The sequence below is a fragment of the Anopheles arabiensis genome, chromosome 2, assembly GCF_016920715.1.
Source record: "Anopheles arabiensis isolate DONGOLA chromosome 2, AaraD3, whole genome shotgun sequence".
Lineage (NCBI taxonomy): Eukaryota > Metazoa > Arthropoda > Insecta > Diptera > Culicidae > Anopheles > Anopheles arabiensis.
In genome coordinates this window covers 21,264,624-21,285,314 of record NC_053517.1, presented here as the reverse complement: position 1 = coordinate 21,285,314, position 20,691 = coordinate 21,264,624, and the positions used below count along the sequence as shown (strand labels likewise).

The 20,691-nt window shown below is 49.3% G+C and overlaps 4 protein-coding genes across 4 annotated transcripts; all 4 read right to left on the bottom strand.

Moving 5' to 3' along the window:
* Positions 1–2,742: 2,742 nt before the first annotated feature.
* Positions 2,743–5,197, bottom strand: LOC120897381. Its single transcript, XM_040302228.1, has 3 exons — positions 4,999–5,197; positions 4,330–4,463; positions 2,743–4,254 (listed from the first exon to the last, which is right to left on the bottom strand). The coding sequence occupies exons 1-3, from the start codon at positions 5,195–5,197 to the stop codon at positions 2,743–2,745; spliced, it is 1,845 nt and encodes a 614-aa protein (XP_040158162.1).
* On the bottom strand, positions 4,878–6,539 carry LOC120897370. Its single transcript, XM_040302211.1, has 2 exons — positions 6,417–6,539; positions 4,878–6,336 (listed from the first exon to the last, which is right to left on the bottom strand). Exons 1-2 carry the CDS (start codon positions 6,537–6,539, stop codon positions 5,509–5,511), a joined length of 951 nt encoding a protein of 316 aa, XP_040158145.1. The 3' UTR covers positions 4,878–5,508.
* A 319-nt stretch (positions 6,540–6,858) lies between these two features.
* On the bottom strand, positions 6,859–13,624 carry LOC120894848 (CLK4-associating serine/arginine rich protein-like). Its single transcript, XM_040297694.1, has 7 exons — positions 12,980–13,624; positions 12,743–12,840; positions 12,088–12,275; positions 10,085–11,987; positions 9,797–9,962; positions 8,801–8,906; positions 6,859–8,696 (listed from the first exon to the last, which is right to left on the bottom strand). Exons 1-7 carry the CDS (start codon positions 13,076–13,078, stop codon positions 7,576–7,578), a joined length of 3,681 nt encoding a protein of 1,226 aa, XP_040153628.1. The 5' UTR covers positions 13,079–13,624; the 3' UTR covers positions 6,859–7,575.
* A 1,402-nt stretch (positions 13,625–15,026) lies between these two features.
* LOC120898364 lies at positions 15,027–17,956 on the bottom strand. The gene is made up of 2 exons (XM_040304129.1): positions 17,290–17,956; positions 15,027–17,001 (listed from the first exon to the last, which is right to left on the bottom strand). The coding sequence occupies exons 1-2, from the start codon at positions 17,842–17,844 to the stop codon at positions 15,112–15,114; spliced, it is 2,445 nt and encodes an 814-aa protein (XP_040160063.1). The 5' UTR covers positions 17,845–17,956; the 3' UTR covers positions 15,027–15,111.
* Positions 17,957–20,691: the final 2,735 nt, after the last annotated feature.

Here is a 20,691-nt window from a genome sequence, read left to right as displayed (position 1 = left end):
AGATGTGATGCTCCAAAATGACGCAAAGGGAACAGTGAATACATTATTGCACACCCGATCCCGTACCCCGGACCTGTCGCGAGATCGTTCCCAAAAGCCACGATCGACTTTCTATTGCTTCGCTTCCTTCTGCTGTGCGAACGTAACGCAGAGAGAAAAAAGGGACCGAGATTTTGTGTGATTTGAGCGACGATTTGAATTAAATAACAAACGCTTTTCCGTGAATGTGATTGTGCGCGACAGGGCGGCTCGTGCGAACGAACAAACAACCAGTCACACCGTGTCATAATTCTGATTTTGACTTTTGTGGCATAAGGTATGCGGCGCGCTGTGCCCTAATAAAAGCGCAAACGAAGCCCAATTCCTAATGCCTTCGCGTATAGCACACGTTCGCCGCGGGCGTATGTCCCACTTCTCACAACGCCCTGAAAATCGGCGTGCTCTGCTCCCTAGAACAAACGACGATTTTCGGCGGAAATTAACATATTTTGGGCATTTCCTTTGCAGACCAAGCGTAAGGCCGCGTGCGCGCCCACCGATGTGACATTGCTTTGTTCTGGGGCAACGCAAAACGGCTCCCACCTTCGAAGGTCGGCTAACTTCAGATAATTGAGCTTTGCAACCTCTCAAGTACGGACGATACGTTGGTCAGCATCGAGAGCAAGCGTAGGCCGCGGATTTTACTTCCCCTTGGCCCTTGACTTTTCCTTCCCAACGTGTTTTGTGGCGTGGCCAGAGACACCTCTCTCGACAGCGCATTGCTGGGCGGGTGTGTTGATTAACTGACAGGAATTTGATTAACTCTCTGCGCTTTGTGCACGGTGCTAGTTGAGATCAGAAGAAGTAGAAGAAGAAGCAAAAAAGGCGTTCGTACGAGTAACTGCGAATCTTCCGGAGATTCACTGCGCAGTCTGGCTATCATCACCCGCGACGGCGGCGTGATAGATCAATGACCGGAGGAAAATAGTCACATTTTCTACCGTTCTTTGTCTTCGTTTGCAAACAAGGAAAATATAACATTAACATCAAAAGTTACTGCCCGCTTTGTCAGTGTGTTGCAATCGCACTTTGGCCATTGTTTCGGTTGGTGATCCTATGGGATCTTTCGGTGGAACACCGATCAAATTTGGTGCAATAAAACAGCGGAACATCGACAAATAATCACTACCTGGTGTGGGTGTGGTGCCTTATCTCAGCGTCATCAGCTGAGATGTTTTCTCTTTTTTTCCAGACGGGCGTGTGCCGATGTTGTACCTATTACCAGCACTCAGCCCCGAATTTCCCGAAGCACCCAAAACGCCCAATGCAAATGATACGATGTTAAACACGCTGAAATGATCATGCAAAGTTGGGGCGTTTTGGTAGATGGATTAAGTAACATTTTTGATGTATTTTTTAGTTATAACGTTCAGTTATTCCAGGGGTCAGCAAAGTTCAGCCCACGGTCAAATGTGGTCTATCTGGCCCCCGAAACTATTGTATCGGTATGTAGTTGGATCCAAAACAGTAGAGCGCTAACATAATATTAGCGATGTATTGAATAAATTTTGAGCCCTAAATAAGTATAAGTTTGTTAAAAAAAGCATTCGATGTTTAATTTACAAATTGTATGTATGGACGTGTATGAACACTTTTGGGCACATTTTGATGAAATCTTTGCAATACACCATTGAGTTAAGTTACTTCGCTCTTAATTGGCTAGATCTGCCCAAAATCGTAATTGAGCACTGAAAGAGTCTATTGAAAGGATTCTAACTATTTCTTTAGCATTTTTCACATGCCGACGACTTCATTTTCTTACCCCTGTTCTGGATGACCCCGACAACTAAAGCTTGAAACCCACGATAAAAGTTTCATTGAATTTTATGACAATTTATGAGAAGCTGGATGGCTGGGGTCATGAGGATGCCGGACTCATGCCCCACCAAGAAGGTGTTCGACAGCGATCCCAAGCTCGGTATAAGGCGCAGAGGAGCACTGCGAACTCGATGGCTGGATCAGGTGAAGCGGATCGAAGATCGGATGTCTACATGGATGGGAGGCTGCAGCCAGGGACCGAGCATCCTGGACAATTATTGTTGACCTGGCCTTGTCACCTCAACGTGCTCTATATCGTGAGCAGGCCAACAAGCGAGAGAGAGAGATGCCAATATTAAGCTAGTTTAGGAAAACATAATATAATTGGGGAATTCCCGAGTTGACGTCGATGTATGTCGGTGTTGTTTAGGCGGTATATCTTTGCCTAAACAACACCGACATACATCGACGTCAACTCGGGAATTTAACAATTCTTCGATGATGCTGCTATGATTCTTCTGTGCTCTGCAATGGGATAGGATCCGAAGCCCTTCTGAGGGATAATATAGGCTCTCTTATTTAACTCCTACTCGAACAAGTCCCTGTTCGTGCAGAGTGGTAACATGTGTCATCACATATTCAAGCTTGGGTACACGTACTAATTCCAACCCCTCGAAAAACAGCATCGTAATAAGGGATTTTTTTGTCATTCCAGCCCTTTACTTGAAAAAAGCTTGCCGGCCCCTGAGTAAACTAAAAAAATGTGTTGTCCGATAATTCGTTCAAAGCACCATTGTGTTTGCAACCACTCGGCAGTGCCAAAGGGTGATACTTTTATTGTACTCTTGGGTGCAATTAGCGACAATAAAACGTGTGCTTTTAATTAGTGCAACATCGATTGCTCCTCAGCAAATAGGGGTTAATATGCTCCGGTGGCAGGGCAATTCATTTCACACTCTTCGTACCAGCCATTGGACCCGTTTTGCTGGCCACTTTACACCAAGCCTGTTTTCCAGCATTTCCAGCAATCTGACGCCTTCCTTTTAGAACTCTTTGCAGCCATCCGTGACCCATTTCCACGACAAACACACCGCACGATACGCCCCAACCGATACTGACACAGATCCACAGCGACATCAGATGCTCAAACTCCAGCGAACTGTCCACCACCGTGTGTACGTGCACGGTCGGCTGCAGATACTGCTCGTACTGGTGCCGAAACAAACCCATCAGCCCGGCCTCATACATCCACCGTAGGTACATCGCCACCAGATCGGTCAACGGTGAGCCACGGGCAAACGCGTACGATAAATAGCTGTATCTTGCCACCATTTCCGGCACAATGTATGACCGCTTTCGACCGCTAACCGGATCAATGCCGACGTTTTCACTGATCTGGTACGAAGCCATTGCGAAGCTTTCCAGATGAGCGCACTGGGTAGAGTATGGCGCACACACGGATGCGCCAACACCGCGCGCCATTATTGCATCCCTCAAGCGTGGTTCAAGATTGTTCAAAAATGTGTCCATTCCTTCCTGCAACCTTATCGGTATGCCCGTGGCGAAAAATTCCTCCAGCGTTTTCGCATCCGGCACGAACCGGTAGGCAAGAAAGAAGGATGTCACCGTAGCGAGATACGACTCGATAAGGACGAAGCTAATGAACGCGAAACAAATGCGATAGAAGGATGCGATCGGTTGGCGAGCGAAAAGCTGTTGCGCCAGTCGCCCAAGCCGAGTGTGCTGCTGGGATAGTTCATTCAATGCGCTTATCAAAACCGTGCACACTACGATAAACCACCAAACCGCGCCTGAGAACGGACGCAGCAACGATTGCGTCAGGTCGATCTGCGTAGTGCGTGGAGCTACCAGACAGTAGTACGTAATGTCCGGGATGTACACGACGGGCAGAATACCCACATAGATGTGTCGGCGCGTCATCATTGCGTCCGCTTTCAACCGATGCAAACTGCCAGTTATGTCCGCGATATCATTTTCTCTACTATCCGTCGGTTGTATGATGCGCACCTTCAGCTGACAGCCGATCCGTTCCATAATGGTATCAAAAATGTTCACATCAATCCCACAAAACGATCGATGTTCGCCCTGGAAGTGGGTGTAGGGAAAGGTTATCAATGCCTGGGCGTAGATATCGAACGTGACATTGCGCAACAGGCCGCGGTTCCACTCAAACGCCGGTGCGTACGCCAGTGGACCGTTCATGAAGTAAACGCTCGACGCAAAGAACAGCGTGTACTGGAGCTCGGTCGCCCGGTGCAACCCTGTCACACACCAGTACACGACGTTGTACGTTGAGAACGCAGATCCAAGCTCGATTGCGACCGCTACATTGCCCTTAGGAAGGTACGCGTCCTCCACCAGTACGATGTACTTTCCATTCCGAACGATCCTGGTAAAGTCACGCATGATCGCTTTGAATTGGATGTGAAAGTTGCTCTAAAACAAGGTAGAAAGCGTAACTGTTAGTAAAATGGATTCATGGATCAAATTTAAACACTCCAAAACACTTACCAATGTGCTGCAATCGATGTACATTACGATTAAGCTTGTCTCATCGGGTGTGCCGATGGAGACGCCGCTCTGTACGATCACTTTTGGGTACGGCAAGGCAAGATAACTCTCATAGCTGGTAAGCTTTTCCAATCCTACTAAGTACAACGTTCTCGAGTTATGGTGAAAACATTCTTCCACCAAGCTGGAGATTGCCTTGGGAACTTGCGTAGGTTCAGTTGCGGCAGCGAATATAACTCCAACAGCTAGCCCAACTAATAGCATTCGCTTCCATGCCATCGTGCTTTGCCGGTATGACTGAAGTGTGTGAAAGTATCCTACTGAGTATCCTGAGAGCTCAAAATGACTTTAATTGCTATCCAAATAACGTGTAATGGTATCATGGCATGGACCTAGCCAATGATATGTTACTCTCGAAGCAATAGATTGCCTATATCTTCCCAATAATTATAATTCTGTATTGTGTTTCCAGTGTGTTTCTTTCAAAACATGGACCACTCCGATCCTGCTTGTGTCTCTTGGGAGAGATAATTACACAGCTTAACAAATCTGGTGCTACTAATTAGTGCTTCCGATAGTAATTGCGATAGAAATGTATCCTTCACAGATGCTCATTTAAAGCCTTTCGGACCAGTTCCAAAATAAACACACAGCACGACACTCCCCAACCGATACCGACACAGACCCACAGCGACATCAGATGCTCAAACGCCAGCGAATCTTCAAGCGTATGTGCATAATCGTTCGGTTGCAGATACTGCTCGTAATCTTGATGAAACAAACGCATCAGCCCGGCCTCATACATCCACCTTAGGTACACCGCTACCACATCGGTCAGCGGTGAGCCACGGGCAAACGCGTACGACATGCAGCTGTATCTTGCCACCATCTCCGGCACAATGTACGATCGTTTGCGGCCACTGATCGGATCAACCCCAACCAGCTCCTTAATCCTCACCGAAGCTCTCGCGAACGTATCCAAATGGGCACATCCGCCAGAGAACTCTTCGCACTCCGTACCGCGAACGCCTCGTGCTACTATAAGATCTCTTACGCGTGGTTCAAGATTGTTCAAAAATGTGTCCATTCCTTCCTCCAACCTTATCGGAATGCCCGTGGCGAAAAATTCCTCCAACGTTTTCGCATCCGGCACGAACCGGTAGGCAAGAAAGAAGGATGTCACCGTAGCGAGATACGACTCGATAAGGAAGAGCTAATGACCGCGAAACAGGTGCTGTAGAACGAAGGCAGCGGGGGGCAGGAACAGATCCACCTCAGCCACACACCCATCCGGGTGTCGTACTGCGAGAGCTCATTCAATACACTTATTGCCACTGCACAGCCCACGATGAACAGCCACACTTCGTACGAGAACGGGCGCAACAGCGATTGCGTTAGGTTGATCTCCGCAGCGCGTGGAGCGACCAGACAAAAGTAGGTCGCTTCGGCAATACACACAACGGGCAGAATACCCGCATCCACGTGTCTGCGCGTGAGCATTATGTCGTCCTTTATGCGACTCAAACTATCAACTATATGCACAACATCACTGTCACTATTGTCCGTCGGCTCTACCACGCGCAGTTCCAATACGTACCCAAGTTTCTTTATGATAGTGAACATAACAGTAACATCTATACCACGATACTCTTCCCCTCGCAAGTATACGTATGGAAATGAAGTAAACGCAATACCGTTGATTGTTGACCTCTCATAACGCCACAGTCCTCGCCTCCACTCAAACACCGGTGCGTATGTCAGCTTGCTGCCGATCGTGTGAACATGTCGGGCAAGATATAAGGAGTACTGGAGCACTGTCGCATGCCGAAATCCCGTCACACACCAGTACACGATGTTGTACGTTGCAAAGAAGTGTCCAAGATCGGCCGGAATCGAACCATTTCCGTGCCGCAGGAGAGCATCCTCTACCAGCACGAGGTACTTTCCGTTCCGAACGATTCGGTTAAAGTCACGCAAGATCATGCTCAGTGTGTTGTACATGAAGCTCTGCAGCGGGAGGAGCAAAACAAAAAAAACACACAGATTAAAACAAAATCAATACCAAATAAAGTGCACAAGTAACTCACACGTGTCCTGCAATCCACGAACAATACAATCAAACTTGACTCATCGGGCATACCGATGGAGACGCCACTCTGTACGATCACTTTAGGATATGGCAGGGCGAGATAACTTCGATAGCTTACCATTCCCTCCAAGCCTACCAAGTACAGCGTTCTCGAGTGTTGGCGAAAACATTCTTGCACAAAACGTATGAGAGCGGAAGGTGCCTTGGCAACTTCCGCAGTAGGCGATAGGGCAGCGAATGTAACTCCGATCGCTATTCCACACAGCACGAGGAATATTCGGGACGACAACATCATCATGCGTTACTGGTACGCGACTGAGCGGAGTCTCACCGGGACAGGGCCGTCCACACACACTTTTAATTACTATATCTACAAGAATTATATTACCTTGCACTAATGATACGTTACTTTCGGATAGTAATAACTTTACACAGCTTGCTTTTAATAACCCTTCTTCTGTATTCTCTTCTGTCCGTCCGGTGAAGTGAAGTACTGTATGTAATGGTTGCAAAATGTGCAGTTGCTCTTATTCATTGACAAAACGAAAAACAATCTCCATCGGTAGGAACTGCTTCTTCCCCAAACCCTTCAAACCCCCCCCCCTCCCCTCAAACAAAAGCTCCAACGAGAGCGCGCGAAAGCTTATTGTAAACGGTAAACCTGAATCGTCTATTGGTATGTAGGTAAAGGAGGTGTTTATGTTGTGTTGTAGAGGTGATAACAATCGTACGCAGATAGTACGATGATGATGTTATTAGCGGTAAGATTAGAACGTAGTAAACATTAGTCGGCTCTTCAGGCTGAGGGGTTTGCAAACCTAATGGCAGAATATGGACCACATTGCTGTGTGTGTGTGTCCCGGAAACCGGTTTGACTTACAACAAGTTCCAGAGCCACTAAGAGCATAAGAATAAACTGTATACCTTGGGTGCATCAAATTTGCATAAGGATAGTATAAAGAGCTTACCAGATTGGAGCAAACCCAATGTCAGTTTGACACTACCCATTCGACCTTGCTGCGGTAGTGCGTTGTAATGATGAGGTAAGACGTTACAAGATTTGTAAGAAGTAGGAACGGAAAAGAGGTTAAAACGTATAAAGAAAACAAAGCCCACCGTACATTTGGGTGGGCTGCAAAGGATCGACAAGGCGAATGTCAGTAGTCCACCAGCTTCTTGATCGGCTTCGGTGACCGATTCGACTGCCGGCTGGACGTCACCGTCCCAGATCCGCTTCCACCGCCGCCATTCCCCCTGGTGGTGGGCCGTTCGTTCGACCGCGAGCGACGACCGCGTGAACCGGAACGCGATCTTCGGCCACGGTAGCGACTCCCACCACCACCACCACCACCACCGTAACTACCGGACGACTGTTGCTGCCCATGGCCACTGCCTCCGTAACTGCTCTGGTAGCGCTCATAGTCGCCTCTCGTACGGCCATAGTCCGTACGACGGCTGCCTCTGCCAGCCGCATTTTGTCCCGCATCGCGCGAACCTAACCGTTCCCTCGATTTCGACCGTGACCGATCGTAGCGCGATGGCGGTGATCTTCGGCGATTACGATCATCGAAACGACCAGCGCCAGTCATTGCTCCGCCTCGGCGAAGATTCATCGAGGGGGATGACATGCCGCCGCCACCACCACCACCACCCCCGTACCCTCTCGAGGACGAGATGCTCCCACCACCCGGGGCGGGAGATTCGCGACGTCGCAAACGACCACTATCGCCACCGTACGAACCCGACTGGTGCTCGGAAACCGCAGACTGTGCACCAAAGTTAGATGCACTGCGTAGTACCGGCTTTCGTTCGATAACGGCACTGTTCCTATATCCTGCTCCACCACCACCACCACCACCGGAACCCATCGGTGGACCGCCACCTCCCGCCGGCAGTGCGGGTGGTGGCCGGGAATGAAGCGACACCTTCGGTGGTGGAAGCGACGTTAACGGTGGCACCAGTAACGGGAGCCGACGGGGTGACGAGGAACCGTCCCCATCACCACCGGATGGTTGCAGTTGACCAAACCGATGTAGCCGTGACGCCTGCTGCTGCTGTTGCTGCTGCTTACCGCCTGTCTCGTCACCTTCGTCCGAGCTACGCTCTTCCGAGCTGTGCGATTTGCTGTGTTCGCTCTCCGGCGTGCCGTACTTGTGACGCAGCTCACGTTGCCGGCGCCTCAGCTTCAGTGCCAGTTCGCGCATCTCGTCGTCACGTTCCTGCTGCTGCTGTATCTGGCGCTCCACCTTCTCGATCTCGGCCTTCTTGTCCGCTTTGTCTGGAAGGGCAGAGAGAGAGAGAGATAGAGACACGTTCCCATCATTACGATCCCACAAGCGGGGAGTACACAACGGCGATTGGTATACGGTGATACGAACTCACATTGTTTGTTCAGCAGGATCTGCATCTTGCGCTTGAGACGATCGCGCGGGTTTACTGACTTCGAGCTGGCCCCGGTACTGGCAATGCCGCTAGCCCCTATCCCGACCTGTTACGCAAATTTTTGCATGCGTGTCCACGCGCGTGTGTGTGTGTGTGGAGGGAGGAAAAAGAAAACAAACGGTAAACTAGTTAAACGACCAACGCAGACGGCGATTCGGTATGAGCGATGAGATGAATTGTGACTCATTGGGGAATGTGTGTAGGTGTTGTGTGTGTGTGTGAGGAGTGTATGTGTGCATGTGTTTAGTGGGTGTGTATGTAGATTATGAGAGAATGAGTGTTTCGTGTGCGATGGAATGCATGAATGATAATACCACACTTTACGCAACATTAACAATAAAGAATCAGCAGAAACCCTTCGGCAGGTTTGGAGTTTTGGAACATGGAAACTGAGCGCGTAATCTTATTCATCTATGCCACCTTGAGAGCTACATGAGTTGGTGGTGCTTCACCGGACGACAGGCCGAATGGAAATTTAAACATGAACTTTACATCAAACTTTGGCAAACATTTTGATAATGGAATAGGATCAATCAGTATCCGATCAACATCGATCCGGTCTTATGGTCACATAAGGTCATAGGACATATCATATTCTATAGGAAAAAGACTAAAACAAGAGCCGTTCGAGACGCCCTTTACAGATTACGGATGACGTATTGAAGAGTTTGGCACAAAAAGGTCCATCAAAAGCAAACGAGAGCGCTTATAGATGTGAAGGATAATATACCACCTGAGGAAAGCCCTCAGATAATGCCACCAATTAACAAAATTCACACGCACACACGCACATCGGAGGATTGGAGACAGAAAGGACGCAAAAAGCGATTTTGCATATTTTTGCTGGTGATCGTGGTGGTGGTGGTGGTATTCGGAAACGATCGGATATAGAGGTTGCGGTTGTTTTGGTTTTCTGTTTGAGTTATTCTTACTGACTTTGGATTCGGGCGCGCTGGTTCCACCAGTAACCGTTTTACCAAACCTTAACGATGCGCTACCACTGCCGCCAACGCCCATGGTCGGGCCGACGACGGGCTGCGGCTCGATCGCAGGGGTTTCCAGCTTTTCCTGCTTGATCTGTAGTACCATCTCACCAGCGGGTCTGAATAGAAGAAAATGAGCATTTTTTAGGGTGTTAATTGAAGACGGTTTAACACACAAATGGGGAAGCAAATGGCACAGCAAATAGTGAAAGTGAACGAATACGCTACACGCTACACTCACTTAATGGTGCCGGCTCCCGGCTGACTATCGTCCGCTCCCGTGGCTAGTTCCGGCGTCGGCATAGCCGGTAGCAGTGCGGCGGCCGGTTTACGATCACCGTCCCCGTTCGTATCGTCGCCGGACGTGCTCGCCTCGTCGCTCGAGCTTTCGTCGCCCCGCCTGCGTCCGTAGTACCGTTTGATGGGCACTTCCGGCTCGGGTTCGATCAGTGCCAGCGTTGGCAGGGGTTTCTTTTCGTCCACCGCTGCCTCAACCGCGACCGGCGGTGGTGGTGGCGGAGGCGGCGGAAGTACACCGAGTAGTGTGTGTGGCACAACGAGAGGTAGCTTTTCATGCGTGCCGACGACTGGCACGGCCGGTTGTTTGGCAGCTGATGCAGCTGCTGCTGCTCGTGACCCATCACTGTCCTGTGATTCACCCGTACGGAGTTTCGTACGTGACTGTTGGGCCCGGTGTACCGGCGGCGTTCGGGACCGTGATCGCGAGCGTGATGAGGTAGAAGAGGAGGAGGACGATGAGGAAGAGGATGACCGCGCTGTACGGCGCCGCGTTAATGATGACTGGCCACCACCAGCAGGATAGCGACGCCGTGGGCTCCGACGGGACGCTTTCGCGCGTGTGCGCGAGTGTGACCGGGAGCGCGATCGTGACTTCGTTTTCGAGCGGCGTCGGTAGCGCGAATAGGTCGAGCGGCCACCCGCTCCACTCCGTCCGCCACTTCTCGATCGTGACCGGGACCGACTCCTTCCCACGGCGGTGCCCCGCAACCGCCTACGGCTTTTACTGCGGCTGCGCTCCCGACTCCTGCTGCGGCTGCTGCTCGAGGACCGCCGGCGCCGTCCCCGACTTCTGCCCCGACTGCTTCGGCTGCTGCGGCTGCCGCTACTACTGCGGCTACCCCTGCCACGACCGCCACTGGCCGCAGCTGCCGCCGCCGCCGCCCGCTGATACTGGACCGGTGGCTTGCGGTCGCTTTCCTTCGACTGGGCCTGCGTCTTCAGCTTCTCCAGGTTTTGCTTCACCTTGTCCGCGTAGCTGAGCGTGCTGGTCGAGCCTTCCGGACCGCTGGCACCGGCGCGCAGCCGGGCCGCCGCCTTCGACGTCCCCGCAATGCCGCCCAGCGTGCTCATGTCCCGCGCAAACCCGAACGAAATCTTCCCGTGCGGCTGCAGCTCCTCCTCCCCACCGAACGAGGTAATGTACGTGATCTTGCCCGAGTTGACCGGCGACGGCGACCGGGAGCTGTCGTTCGCTTCCACGAACGTGCGCGGCACCAGCTCTTCCTTCGCCGCGTAGCTCGGTGGGCTAAGCGGCCGGCCCGCTACCTTCCGCTCCCGCTGGGCCCGCCGCTCGCGCCTACTTTTGCGCCCACTGAACATGATCTTCTCCTGCTCCTCCTCCCGAGCCATCCGCAGTGCGTCCGCCTCGTCCGCATCCTTCGTGAGGAAGGAGTAAAAGTCGTTGCTCTTCATGCCGTACTGCCGGCCGCACGTGTTCAGCTCGTGCGCCTGATTCGTGCCGATCTTGTTAATGTCGATCGACACGTCCATATCGAGATCCGAGTCGGAATCGTCCTTCATGCACTCGTCGAACCGGGCCGCCGCCGCCGTCGCCGCCGTTCCCCCGGTCCCCGTGCCCGACAGTGGAGTGGCCGATGCTTCCGATGCCTTCTCGATCGCCGTCAGCGACTGCGAGAATGGGATGCTGACCGTACCACCGCCCCCGGGGCCCGAACCACCCGGCAGCGTTTCCGTCTCTTCGTACGTGTAGCCGATCGCGGCACCGGCGGACGATTTCTTTTTGGCGGCCGCTGCCGCCGCCTTCGTTTCCGCCTCGATCTGCGCATTCACGCCGAACTGTTCCTCGAGGTAGAGCTGGTGGAGATACTTTTCCTCCACAATGCCTGCAACGGAGGAGGGGAGTGAGGGAAAAGGGGTAAAATTGGGTCCAAACCACAAACACACACTCTCGGCCGTCTTCCCGTTGGATGTATAGTTACCCACCGAGAAATTCGTTCTGCGCCAGCACCCGGTACCGCTCGTAGTTCATCGCACGCTCGTCCGCATCGTCCACGTCGGGCGCGTCCGGCTGGTCGGGCGGATTGGTGCGCGGCACCGGCGGTATGTAATCCAGATGGGCACGCACATCGAACCGATCGATCAGATTGTCCTTCTGTCCCTGCCATGGCATCCTGCGCACGAGATGGAGGAAGCCGGAAAACGGAAGCAAAATGACAAACATAAAACAGACCGCCCTTTTTTGTGTGCGTATGCTGCAAGCCTGATTGAAGGGTTTCTTTGACGCGGTCACTTCTAACCAAGCCAAGCTAGGATAAGCGAATAGGATGGGGTAAGTGTGTGCGTGTGTTTCCGTGCCCAGTGCTGTGCGGACAATTACGCTGCAATTACGCCGGGCATGGAGAAGGTAAACAGGAAATGTATTTGCTACTTCACTAGGGCGTCCGGCAGGAACCGGCCCGGTCCCGAAACCCGGCCGGCGTCCGGTTGTGTGGCGGGTGGAAAGGGCTGGACACGCATGGGAAGCATGTGAGAAAATTGCAGCGCGTATGAGCGAACAAATCAAAGCAAAAGAGGGAGAGGGGGAAAAAAGAAAACCAGGGAGAACCATCGCTCCCCGTGCGCATTGAATATCACTTGCATGATTGCCGGATTCTCCGCAGCTGTCGCGACGCTCGCATCCAGGTGTATTTTGCATTTGCGTCCGTGCACTTGAAGGAACTGTGTCGGGTCGGCTTTCTGCATTCGGGACGGCGAAGGAAAAAAAAAACGGGAAATTTGCAATCAGTACAAGGTCAACGGTGGAAAAACAACAAGGGGTCCTGCCCAGAACCGGTTCAGCGTCTCTCTCCTCTCTCCTCCCGTTCCCGGCACTTACGATACGCTCGTAGAAGTCCTGCCTCCGTTCGGCCCGCTTCCGATAGTCGACCAGCATGCCGCGGATCTTCTTCTCCTGTTTGCGCGCTTCGTGCCACATTTTTTGATGGTGGGTCCCGGTTGCAACCGTATGCTACAGGAACTGATACTTGGCTTCGTTGAATAATATATGTATGATGAATGGTGCTTTTGTTTTTAAGTGTTGCGTGCCCGTGTGGCGCTCACATTTTCCCGCTGCTTGGTAAACTTCCCAAGCGTATCGCGCATCGGACCGAATTTTAGCAAACGTTCCTCTTTAACCACTTAACACAATGCAATATTTGTTTGGCACATTATCAAATAAGCACTTTTCTTCCAACACACGCCCGGCGATTTTTTGGTTAAAAAAAAAATCTTCTGAACAGCCTCACTCCCCTCGCCGTACACTCTGCGCCAATGTGTGCAGAGAAGATGCCGGCTGCACTGTTTAGCAGCTAAAAGTTATCGTAACACGCAGAATAATGTTTGCACTTTATTTACAACCTTCTGCACACAGGTTTTCCGTGCACATTTTGGTTTCGAAGCAGCAGAAATGATTTTACTTTAGCAAATAACCAAAACCGCACATTGCTGGGATGCGGCAAAGCGAGTGTACAATCGTTTTTGTTGTGCTTGCCTGCTTGCTTTGACAGTGTCGACCAAACCCATCAAACAAACGGCCCACTGCGCGTTTGATGGTGCATTCAGTCGACATTGGAGGTTGGCTCTTGGTCGACTTTCATCGACGGCGTTTCTCATATCGTTCGAGTTTATCAAACAAAAATAAAACTTTTATTGTTGAACAATTTTATGAACAAACAACGGCACAAGTTTTGTTAGACCATCAAGCCAATAAAAATATTTTTGTGAAACAAAAATCTTGAAACATGTTTTCGAAAGAGTAGAAAAAGTAAGTAATTAAATTAACTTTTGCTGTTCTTGTTTACATTAAAATAGTCGAGCAATTAGCCCATAATTCAAAGCTACCATACTGAACTGCACAGGGAATCTGAACCAAGGTGTATTAATATGAGAGGATAGAGTTCTCCAGAGCATTTCACGACTTGACATAACAATACTAGAGGCTTCGGTGCTACAATCAGGAAGGACTGGATGGGATATAACAATTTGTATGCAATTTAACATATCAATTCTGAATGATCTCGCCCAGCAAATGCGATAAAAATACAGTCTATTCCCGAGTTACGCGGTTTCTGCGTTCCCGACGAATCCGTGTAACTCGAATATCCGCGTATGTCGAATTTCACGTTTATTGACTAAAATACTATTGATTACTCGGTGTTTTTTATTTAATTTAGTACTTTTATACACTTTATCATTTATTTGATATGATTCGTGCAGAGAATTTTAATATTTCTGGTTTTTAAGGTTTCAATTTGTTAGAATAAATGCAATTTATACCGAACTTGACGCAAATTGTACTGATTTGACATTTGATCTGTCAAATTTAGAAAACCGCGTATCTACGAATCCGCGTATGTCGAGAACCGCGTAACTCGGGAACAGACTGTACCCTAATCACCTTTTAAGTACATACATCTTGATCTGAACCGCTCGGTGGAGTAGCCTATACTGCCGTCCATCGACGTTCCGTCCTCGCTCAGGCAAGGGGTACAAAATAGTACAAGGGACGGACATCTCGACAAGCTACTGGACAAATTTACTATAGGGTAGAAGGAGAAGGCCTGACAAAATGAGCGAGAAGCAATGATTTTTTTCCGTGGCTTAGCACAGCGAGACAGCGGGAATGTTCAGTGGGAATTGATCTATGGGATCGTAGCGACATCGCAATGTGTAGCGGATGCTAGCAGTACTAATTCGAATCGTCCAATAAGTCCGTTAACATCAAAATAATTGAAAAGAACGATGAGCTCAAACTCCCGATATTTAAATTAAAAACAATTGCTAAATGCTTTGAAAAATCCGATCATTTTTTAATAAAACATTACTAAAGCTATGTGATGTTTAAATTATCCTTAAAATAATAAATAATCTGATAAAAACTGTAATTTAAAAATCGTTGTTTAGTCGTTTTATTTGCTTTAAAATGTTTTCCCAAAAATGTTTCCATGAAAAAAACAGTGTACAAATATTTTACTTTATTTCACCAGGACTCAACACTTCTCCCAGATCACACTGAGCATGAAAATTGGACGTCAACGAGGACAAATCCGTTCCCTCGCTGGTACCAATCTGGCCGGCAGAAGATCCGTTGCTTTTCGTATCGCCGCTAAATGGCGTGTCACACGTAGAAGAAGAACAAACCGAAGCCACCTCCGAATCTGTATCATACTCATTTTCAGAAATAACCAGACCGTCGTAGTCGACCGTACCCAGCAAACCGTCCGATCTGCTCGATACGCTTTTTGAGGGAGACCGCAGAAGCACGGGAGACGATCGCGAACTGCAACAACTCCTTTCCGTTATTGTGTTTCCTTGCAGTGATTGTAAAAATTTCTGTGCTGCTTTTCTCACGCTTTCATCTCGCTCTGGACGGGCCGCCGGCAGTGTTTTTTCACGGCCACCAAATTCACAAATCTTACGAATCGTTTTTGCATAGCGTGGATTGCTTTCGAATACGGTACGCTGAAATTTCTTGTAATCGTACGGCGGGGACGAGAAGGCGGGACGTGATGATGCCGGTCGCTCCTCGAAGGTGTGCTGACATCCGAAACATTCACACGATTTGGACCTCCGAGCGGATGATGCTGATGTTGCTGGACGCATCGGAACACACTGAGCCGGGTAGGACTCCTCCACCACATTCGAGACGCTGCTTTTAACATTCTGAGCAATTTTCACTACCTTTGCGCTTTCTTCTGCAATCTTCTGCAAATTGTCCTTGAGAGCTGCGAGATCTTCTGCCAGTTCGTTGCTCATTTTCATATTCCTTGACTGTATGTCCACGGCCGACTTCCAGATGCGCAAGTTATCCAGAAACCTGCTCGAAGACTGTCCGCTGAAAGTCGGATCATGATCGGATTCGGAGGTACCGTCGACCGCTGCCCGGCTTAACTCCGCCGGACTCCGAAGTGCCGGAATGCTCGAGACTTCCAGCAAACTTCGCTGACACTGTACGCTGGTGGGGAGTGTCTTTTCACGCACCGCTTCCCGAGATACCGAGTCCGATGTTTCACTGGAGCGATCATCTTTCCAATTTAAAAGCACTCGTATATCGTCCTCTTCATGATCATCTTCCGTACTGGAGCAGCTAGAATCTTCATCAACAATGTCAAGCGACACCTCGGGCCGGTTCTTGGTAGAATATTCCTTGCGCTTCCTGCTAACGAATGGATCTAAATATTTGTTCGGCTTGTTGTTGTGTTTTGTCAGCTTACAGACAGATCTAGGGATGCGTATCATAGGCAGACCACCGCCAGCTTCCTCTCCAGAACTTGTTACTTCTGTTGCCGTATTCTCCGACTCACTGTTTGAGTGTGCGCCCGGTTTATCTGCAACTTCTACACGCAATTTAGAACGCTTCGGCGCAATATCAGTTTCTAAATCCTGCTTAATATCTTCAGCTGCTCCATCCCGAATGTCTGTGTTTAAGTGTTTCACCGGAAGTCCCTGATTCAACTCAACGTACTTCACATTATCATTTTGAAGTTTGTCACAAGACGTATCTCTTGGATCAACGATTGCGATGCTCCCCGTTTGCTGTACCTTCAGATTTGCATCCCAACGTCCCTTGATAGACAAACTCGGCAGGATGTGGCTTGTAAATCCAAGCGATTCTCCCGCTTTTTCATCTGTATCCGACGCTTTTTCTTCAGTCGTTGATTTCTCTACTGCTTCATTGTGATTTTTATCTTTTTCTGGAATTGTGGAATCTTCTTCTCCTCCGTTTACCTGCACCAGAGCCGGCTCAACACTATCCGGTTCTTGAGGAGGTGGTTCCGCTTGCTCCACCTGCTCAGTGACAACGTTTTCGAGATGTGCTGTATGATCCTTCGCCGCATCGGGATACTTTTCCGACTGCATCTGTATAAACCGGTCAAACAGGAGCTTGAATTGCCCATCGGAGAACGTTGGCCTACCCAAAGGCTTTCTGCTAACCGTTGCAGCTGGCACTGTAGCAGGAGGAGGAGGCCGTGTTTTAATAGCAGCCCGAACACGATGCTCAGGTGCGCTGGGACACTTTACCGACCGGGTAGCAGCAGATCGAACGGACAGTGTACCACCACCACCACCACCACCACCAGCACCCAGCACATTGGTTCGCTTTGCACGCGGTGAAACAAAGTTCACATTGGTCCCTATACTACGTACCTCGGGCAGCGTTTCCACGGCAACAGTGTTGTTCAGCGGTTCAGTTTGAATGCTTCTTTCGCCCGCTGTTGACATCGTAACACGGCCCACTTCCGGATCATCGGACAAGGCTCCGGCATCATCCCTCGGGACGGTTTGTTGAATCACCGTAACAGCACTTCGACGCCGGTTCTCACACACCGTAAGTACCTCCCGTTCTACCGTCCTTTCAACCACAATCGGTTGCTTCCAAGCTTTCGGCGTTGAAACCTTCTTGTTGGAGCGCCTTTCCGGCCCACACTGCACACCGTGCTCATCGACCGTTACAAAGGTTTTTCTCGTTTCACGGATAAAGGTACGCGCGTACCTTATCAAATCGGCGATGTCTTCCTTGTTGAGCGCTTCCTTCTCGCTGGCCCGTTCCTGCTCGATCGACTCCACCGTAAGTGTGGCCTGTTCACCAAGCCTATCGAGCTCGTCGTACAGTGCCTTAAAGCCCGACCTCATTGCGCTGAGCGAGCTGGGCTCGGCTACGCTTTCGTCCTCCGTGAAGCACTCGTCGTCGTGTTCTCGCATCCTCCTGTGCAGTCATCAGCGTACTGAAGTGCATTGCAGGTCCTGCTGCGTTCGGCTGGTGCGCTCACACCAAGCCGGGTTGCTAAGCTACCCCCAGCGCCCAAACAACGGGCTGGCGTTATGCATGGCTGACGACGATGTCGATATGATGAAGGTGCAAATGCAGAACTGTAAAGCAAGCACGAAAAATGCACATACACACACACACAATCTTGGTAGATTTTGTCAATAGGATTATTATTGTAGAATTTTTTTATATAATGTTTATTATTTGTTTCTCATTCGTTTCAATATAATGGTTCACTATTTACAAAAAAGGGAGCATGTTCGCCAGATTCGCGCTCTATTGTGTTAATTTAGATTTCTAATGACTTCTTCGTCGAAGATCCTCCCTACTACAGCGTTTTACAAGTGTATCCCTTCTCGCTAACGCTGACTAATATGCCAGTTTGGGATGTTGAAACGATGAAGCGCTTCTCTCTTCTACTACACTGCATTTCCAACACTACCAAGGGAGAGTTGCGTATGGAGCGATCGAGCGATCGAGCGATGGTACATGCTACAGTTCCTTTCAGTATTTCAATCAGGTATTTTATCATTGTCAAAGTTCAACGCGCACACACTCTCAAACACACACACTTTATGCAGGCTTTTTAAATTGTGCAAAAAGGGGTTCGCTCTCTCTCTCTCTCTCTTCTATAAATCATCCTTGAAATGTCTCCTACTGCAAGGTGATCTTGGGACGACGACCCCGTTTGCTTTACAAGTATGTACACGTATGGCGAGTGTTGTGTTCCAATGGTGACGCAAAGGCGACGACCACGGTGCCAGAGGCCGCCTTCGATCTGGCTTCGTTCGGTGCAGGATCCTCGGATCCTTAGGTGCACCTGGAAGCGCCGGAATTATCCGTCGCTTCCGTTACACACAAAGCGACGATCGTGCACCGTTCGAACGTTCCAGGCGTCCAGGGCCAGCTGCGTGTCCGTGCCGTCGCCTGGTGTCAGTTTTGCTTAATTAAATGTACAAATTGGGTGTAAAGAACGAAACGAAACAACTGTTCTTCCTGCAACTGTGTTGTTGTTGTTGTTTTGGTTGTTGTTGGTGTACGCGTCTCCTCTCCACGTGGGCTAACTGGGTGGTCGATGGACGCTTTGCTAAAGAGTTGCGTCCTCGCACAAGGGTGAAACAGGGATGATCGGGTATAACAAGGGACTGTTCTCCTAACGAAACAAGAAGGTGATCGGTGCCCCCACCTCCCCACCCCTCTCGAGATGGCTCCTATCAGTAGTTGGTGGTAGTGGCCCTATAATGCTTCTGTTTATGGTTATGTAGTAATGCTTAACTCTGTTAACTTCCTCTGTCTCTCTCTCTCTCACACACTATCGCTCATTGCTACTATTTTCTTAAATTTGCTTTGCAAAAACCTAACAATACGCAGACCGAAACACGTGGCATGGATGCGTGGTTTTACCAAACGGTGGCCAATGCCTTCATCCCCCCATCAAATCTCAACCAAACGTTCGGTCAATGCTGCTAACGAAACGCACAAACAATTCCTATTCTGGGGAAAGAAAAACTTGTCACACCACACAAACACACAACTACTCTAAGGAACACTCTCCTAAGCACGAAACAACCTAGTGGAATAAATTAATCACCTCTAACTATTGTGTGGTTTAGGGTTAAAACTTTAGACAACATTCTCCTCCCATCCCGGGCGCAGGATGTGCAGTCCTGCAATATCAATATTGCAAGTAATTCGAAAAACGCTCTAATAATGGTAATAATATGCAGTAAAGGTATGCTAGGAAGGTAGAATGGTCAATGGTAATAGAGCTTGCTGGTAGTATGAAATAGTTGGTAATAAGGCCTGGGAAAGAAAACCATTTTTAACCGTTGCAACCTATCTCGATCATTTGTTACACAAAATGGCCAAGAGGATCGCGCACTGTGGGCTGTGCAAACAAACGGTTCACAAAACAAACAATTCAAACTATTGTAGCAAGTAGTAGTGATAGTTCTAATGCTAATGCAGCGCCCCACTATCGCTTGTGTATTTTACGTGGCCGCGATTGGTAATGATAATGATCTTTCTCCGACTCCGACTGAGATCGGGCCTGATTAACTGATAACCCCGGAATGCGTCCCCTCGGTTCGCCACCTACGGTCACGATCAATAAATCTATCTAAAAGTGCAGCACACGACGCTATTGTAGTGTAGTCCCCCCCTCCTTCCCTCCCTTACGTACAGGCGGGCTGGTAAACTCAAATCCATCCAAACAATCGTCCGATCGTGTTTTTTTTCTATATTACTATTTTATCTCGGCTATTAAAGTGCAAAATTCCGGGTGGGGGATGGTAGTAATTCTCTTTTTACATGACTTTAACTGCTATTATACTGTTTCCGATAGTGATTGAGGACACTCTACATGCTAATGCGGCTTGCTAAAAGAGGGAGTTGCTGCCTTTATACAGCAGCCGAGCAACACTACTAAACTCACTACTACAGTACAATACAATAATTTCCAAAATGCGACGATGATGGGTTGGTTTGTTTTGTTTTGTTGTTTTCGCTTGATGATTCGTTAGTATGTATGATTGATTGTTTTTTGTTTTCTTTTTTTTTTTGTCTGTCCTTCTTCACTTCGGAACATTAATTTACTTCTCCTTTCTCTCTCTCCCTCTCTCGCTTTTGATGCTTTTACATCATTGCATAGTAATTGCAGTTTGCGTTTGCGCCGCATTAGAGTGCCCCCTTTCTCGAGAAAAGGGTTACTCGATTGCTATAGTCAGAATATTCTACATATCGTTCAAAGGTACGGTTCTTCTCTCTGTGCGTGTGCGGTT

Excerpts from the sequence above, each read along its gene's own strand:
- LOC120897381 (XM_040302228.1), bottom strand. The coding sequence starts at position 5,197 with ATGTCGTACGCGTTTGCCCGTGGCTCACCGCTGACCGATGTGGTAGCG. Across the intron at positions 4,464-4,998 it reads GTGGGTCTGTGTCGGTATCG|GATTGGAAAAGCTTACCAGC; the intron begins GTTGGGGAGTGT and ends TGTACTTAGTAG. Across the intron at positions 4,255-4,329 it reads ACATCGATTGCAGCACATTG|AGCAACTTTCACATCCAATT; the intron begins GTAAGTGTTTTG and ends ACCTTGTTTTAG.
- LOC120897370 (XM_040302211.1), bottom strand. The coding sequence starts at position 6,539 with ATGGTAAGCTATCGAAGTTATCTCGCCCTGCCATATCCTAAAGTGATC. Across the intron at positions 6,337-6,416 it reads TCGTGGATTGCAGGACACGT|AGCTTCATGTACAACACACT; the intron begins GTGAGTTACTTG and ends CTCCCGCTGCAG.
- LOC120894848 (XM_040297694.1), bottom strand. The coding sequence starts at position 13,078 with ATGTGGCACGAAGCGCGCAAACAGGAGAAGAAGATCCGCGGCATGCTG. Across the intron at positions 12,841-12,979 it reads AGGACTTCTACGAGCGTATC|AAAGCCGACCCGACACAGTT; the intron begins GTAAGTGCCGGG and ends TCCCGAATGCAG. Across the intron at positions 8,907-9,796 it reads CCAGCGCGCCCGAATCCAAA|GTCGGGATAGGGGCTAGCGG; the intron begins GTCAGTAAGAAT and ends TTTGCGTAACAG.
- LOC120898364 (XM_040304129.1), bottom strand. The coding sequence starts at position 17,844 with ATGCGAGAACACGACGACGAGTGCTTCACGGAGGACGAAAGCGTAGCC. Across the intron at positions 17,002-17,289 it reads CCGTGGAAACGCTGCCCGAG|ATGCAGTCGGAAAAGTATCC; the intron begins GTACGTAGTATA and ends CGGTTTATACAG.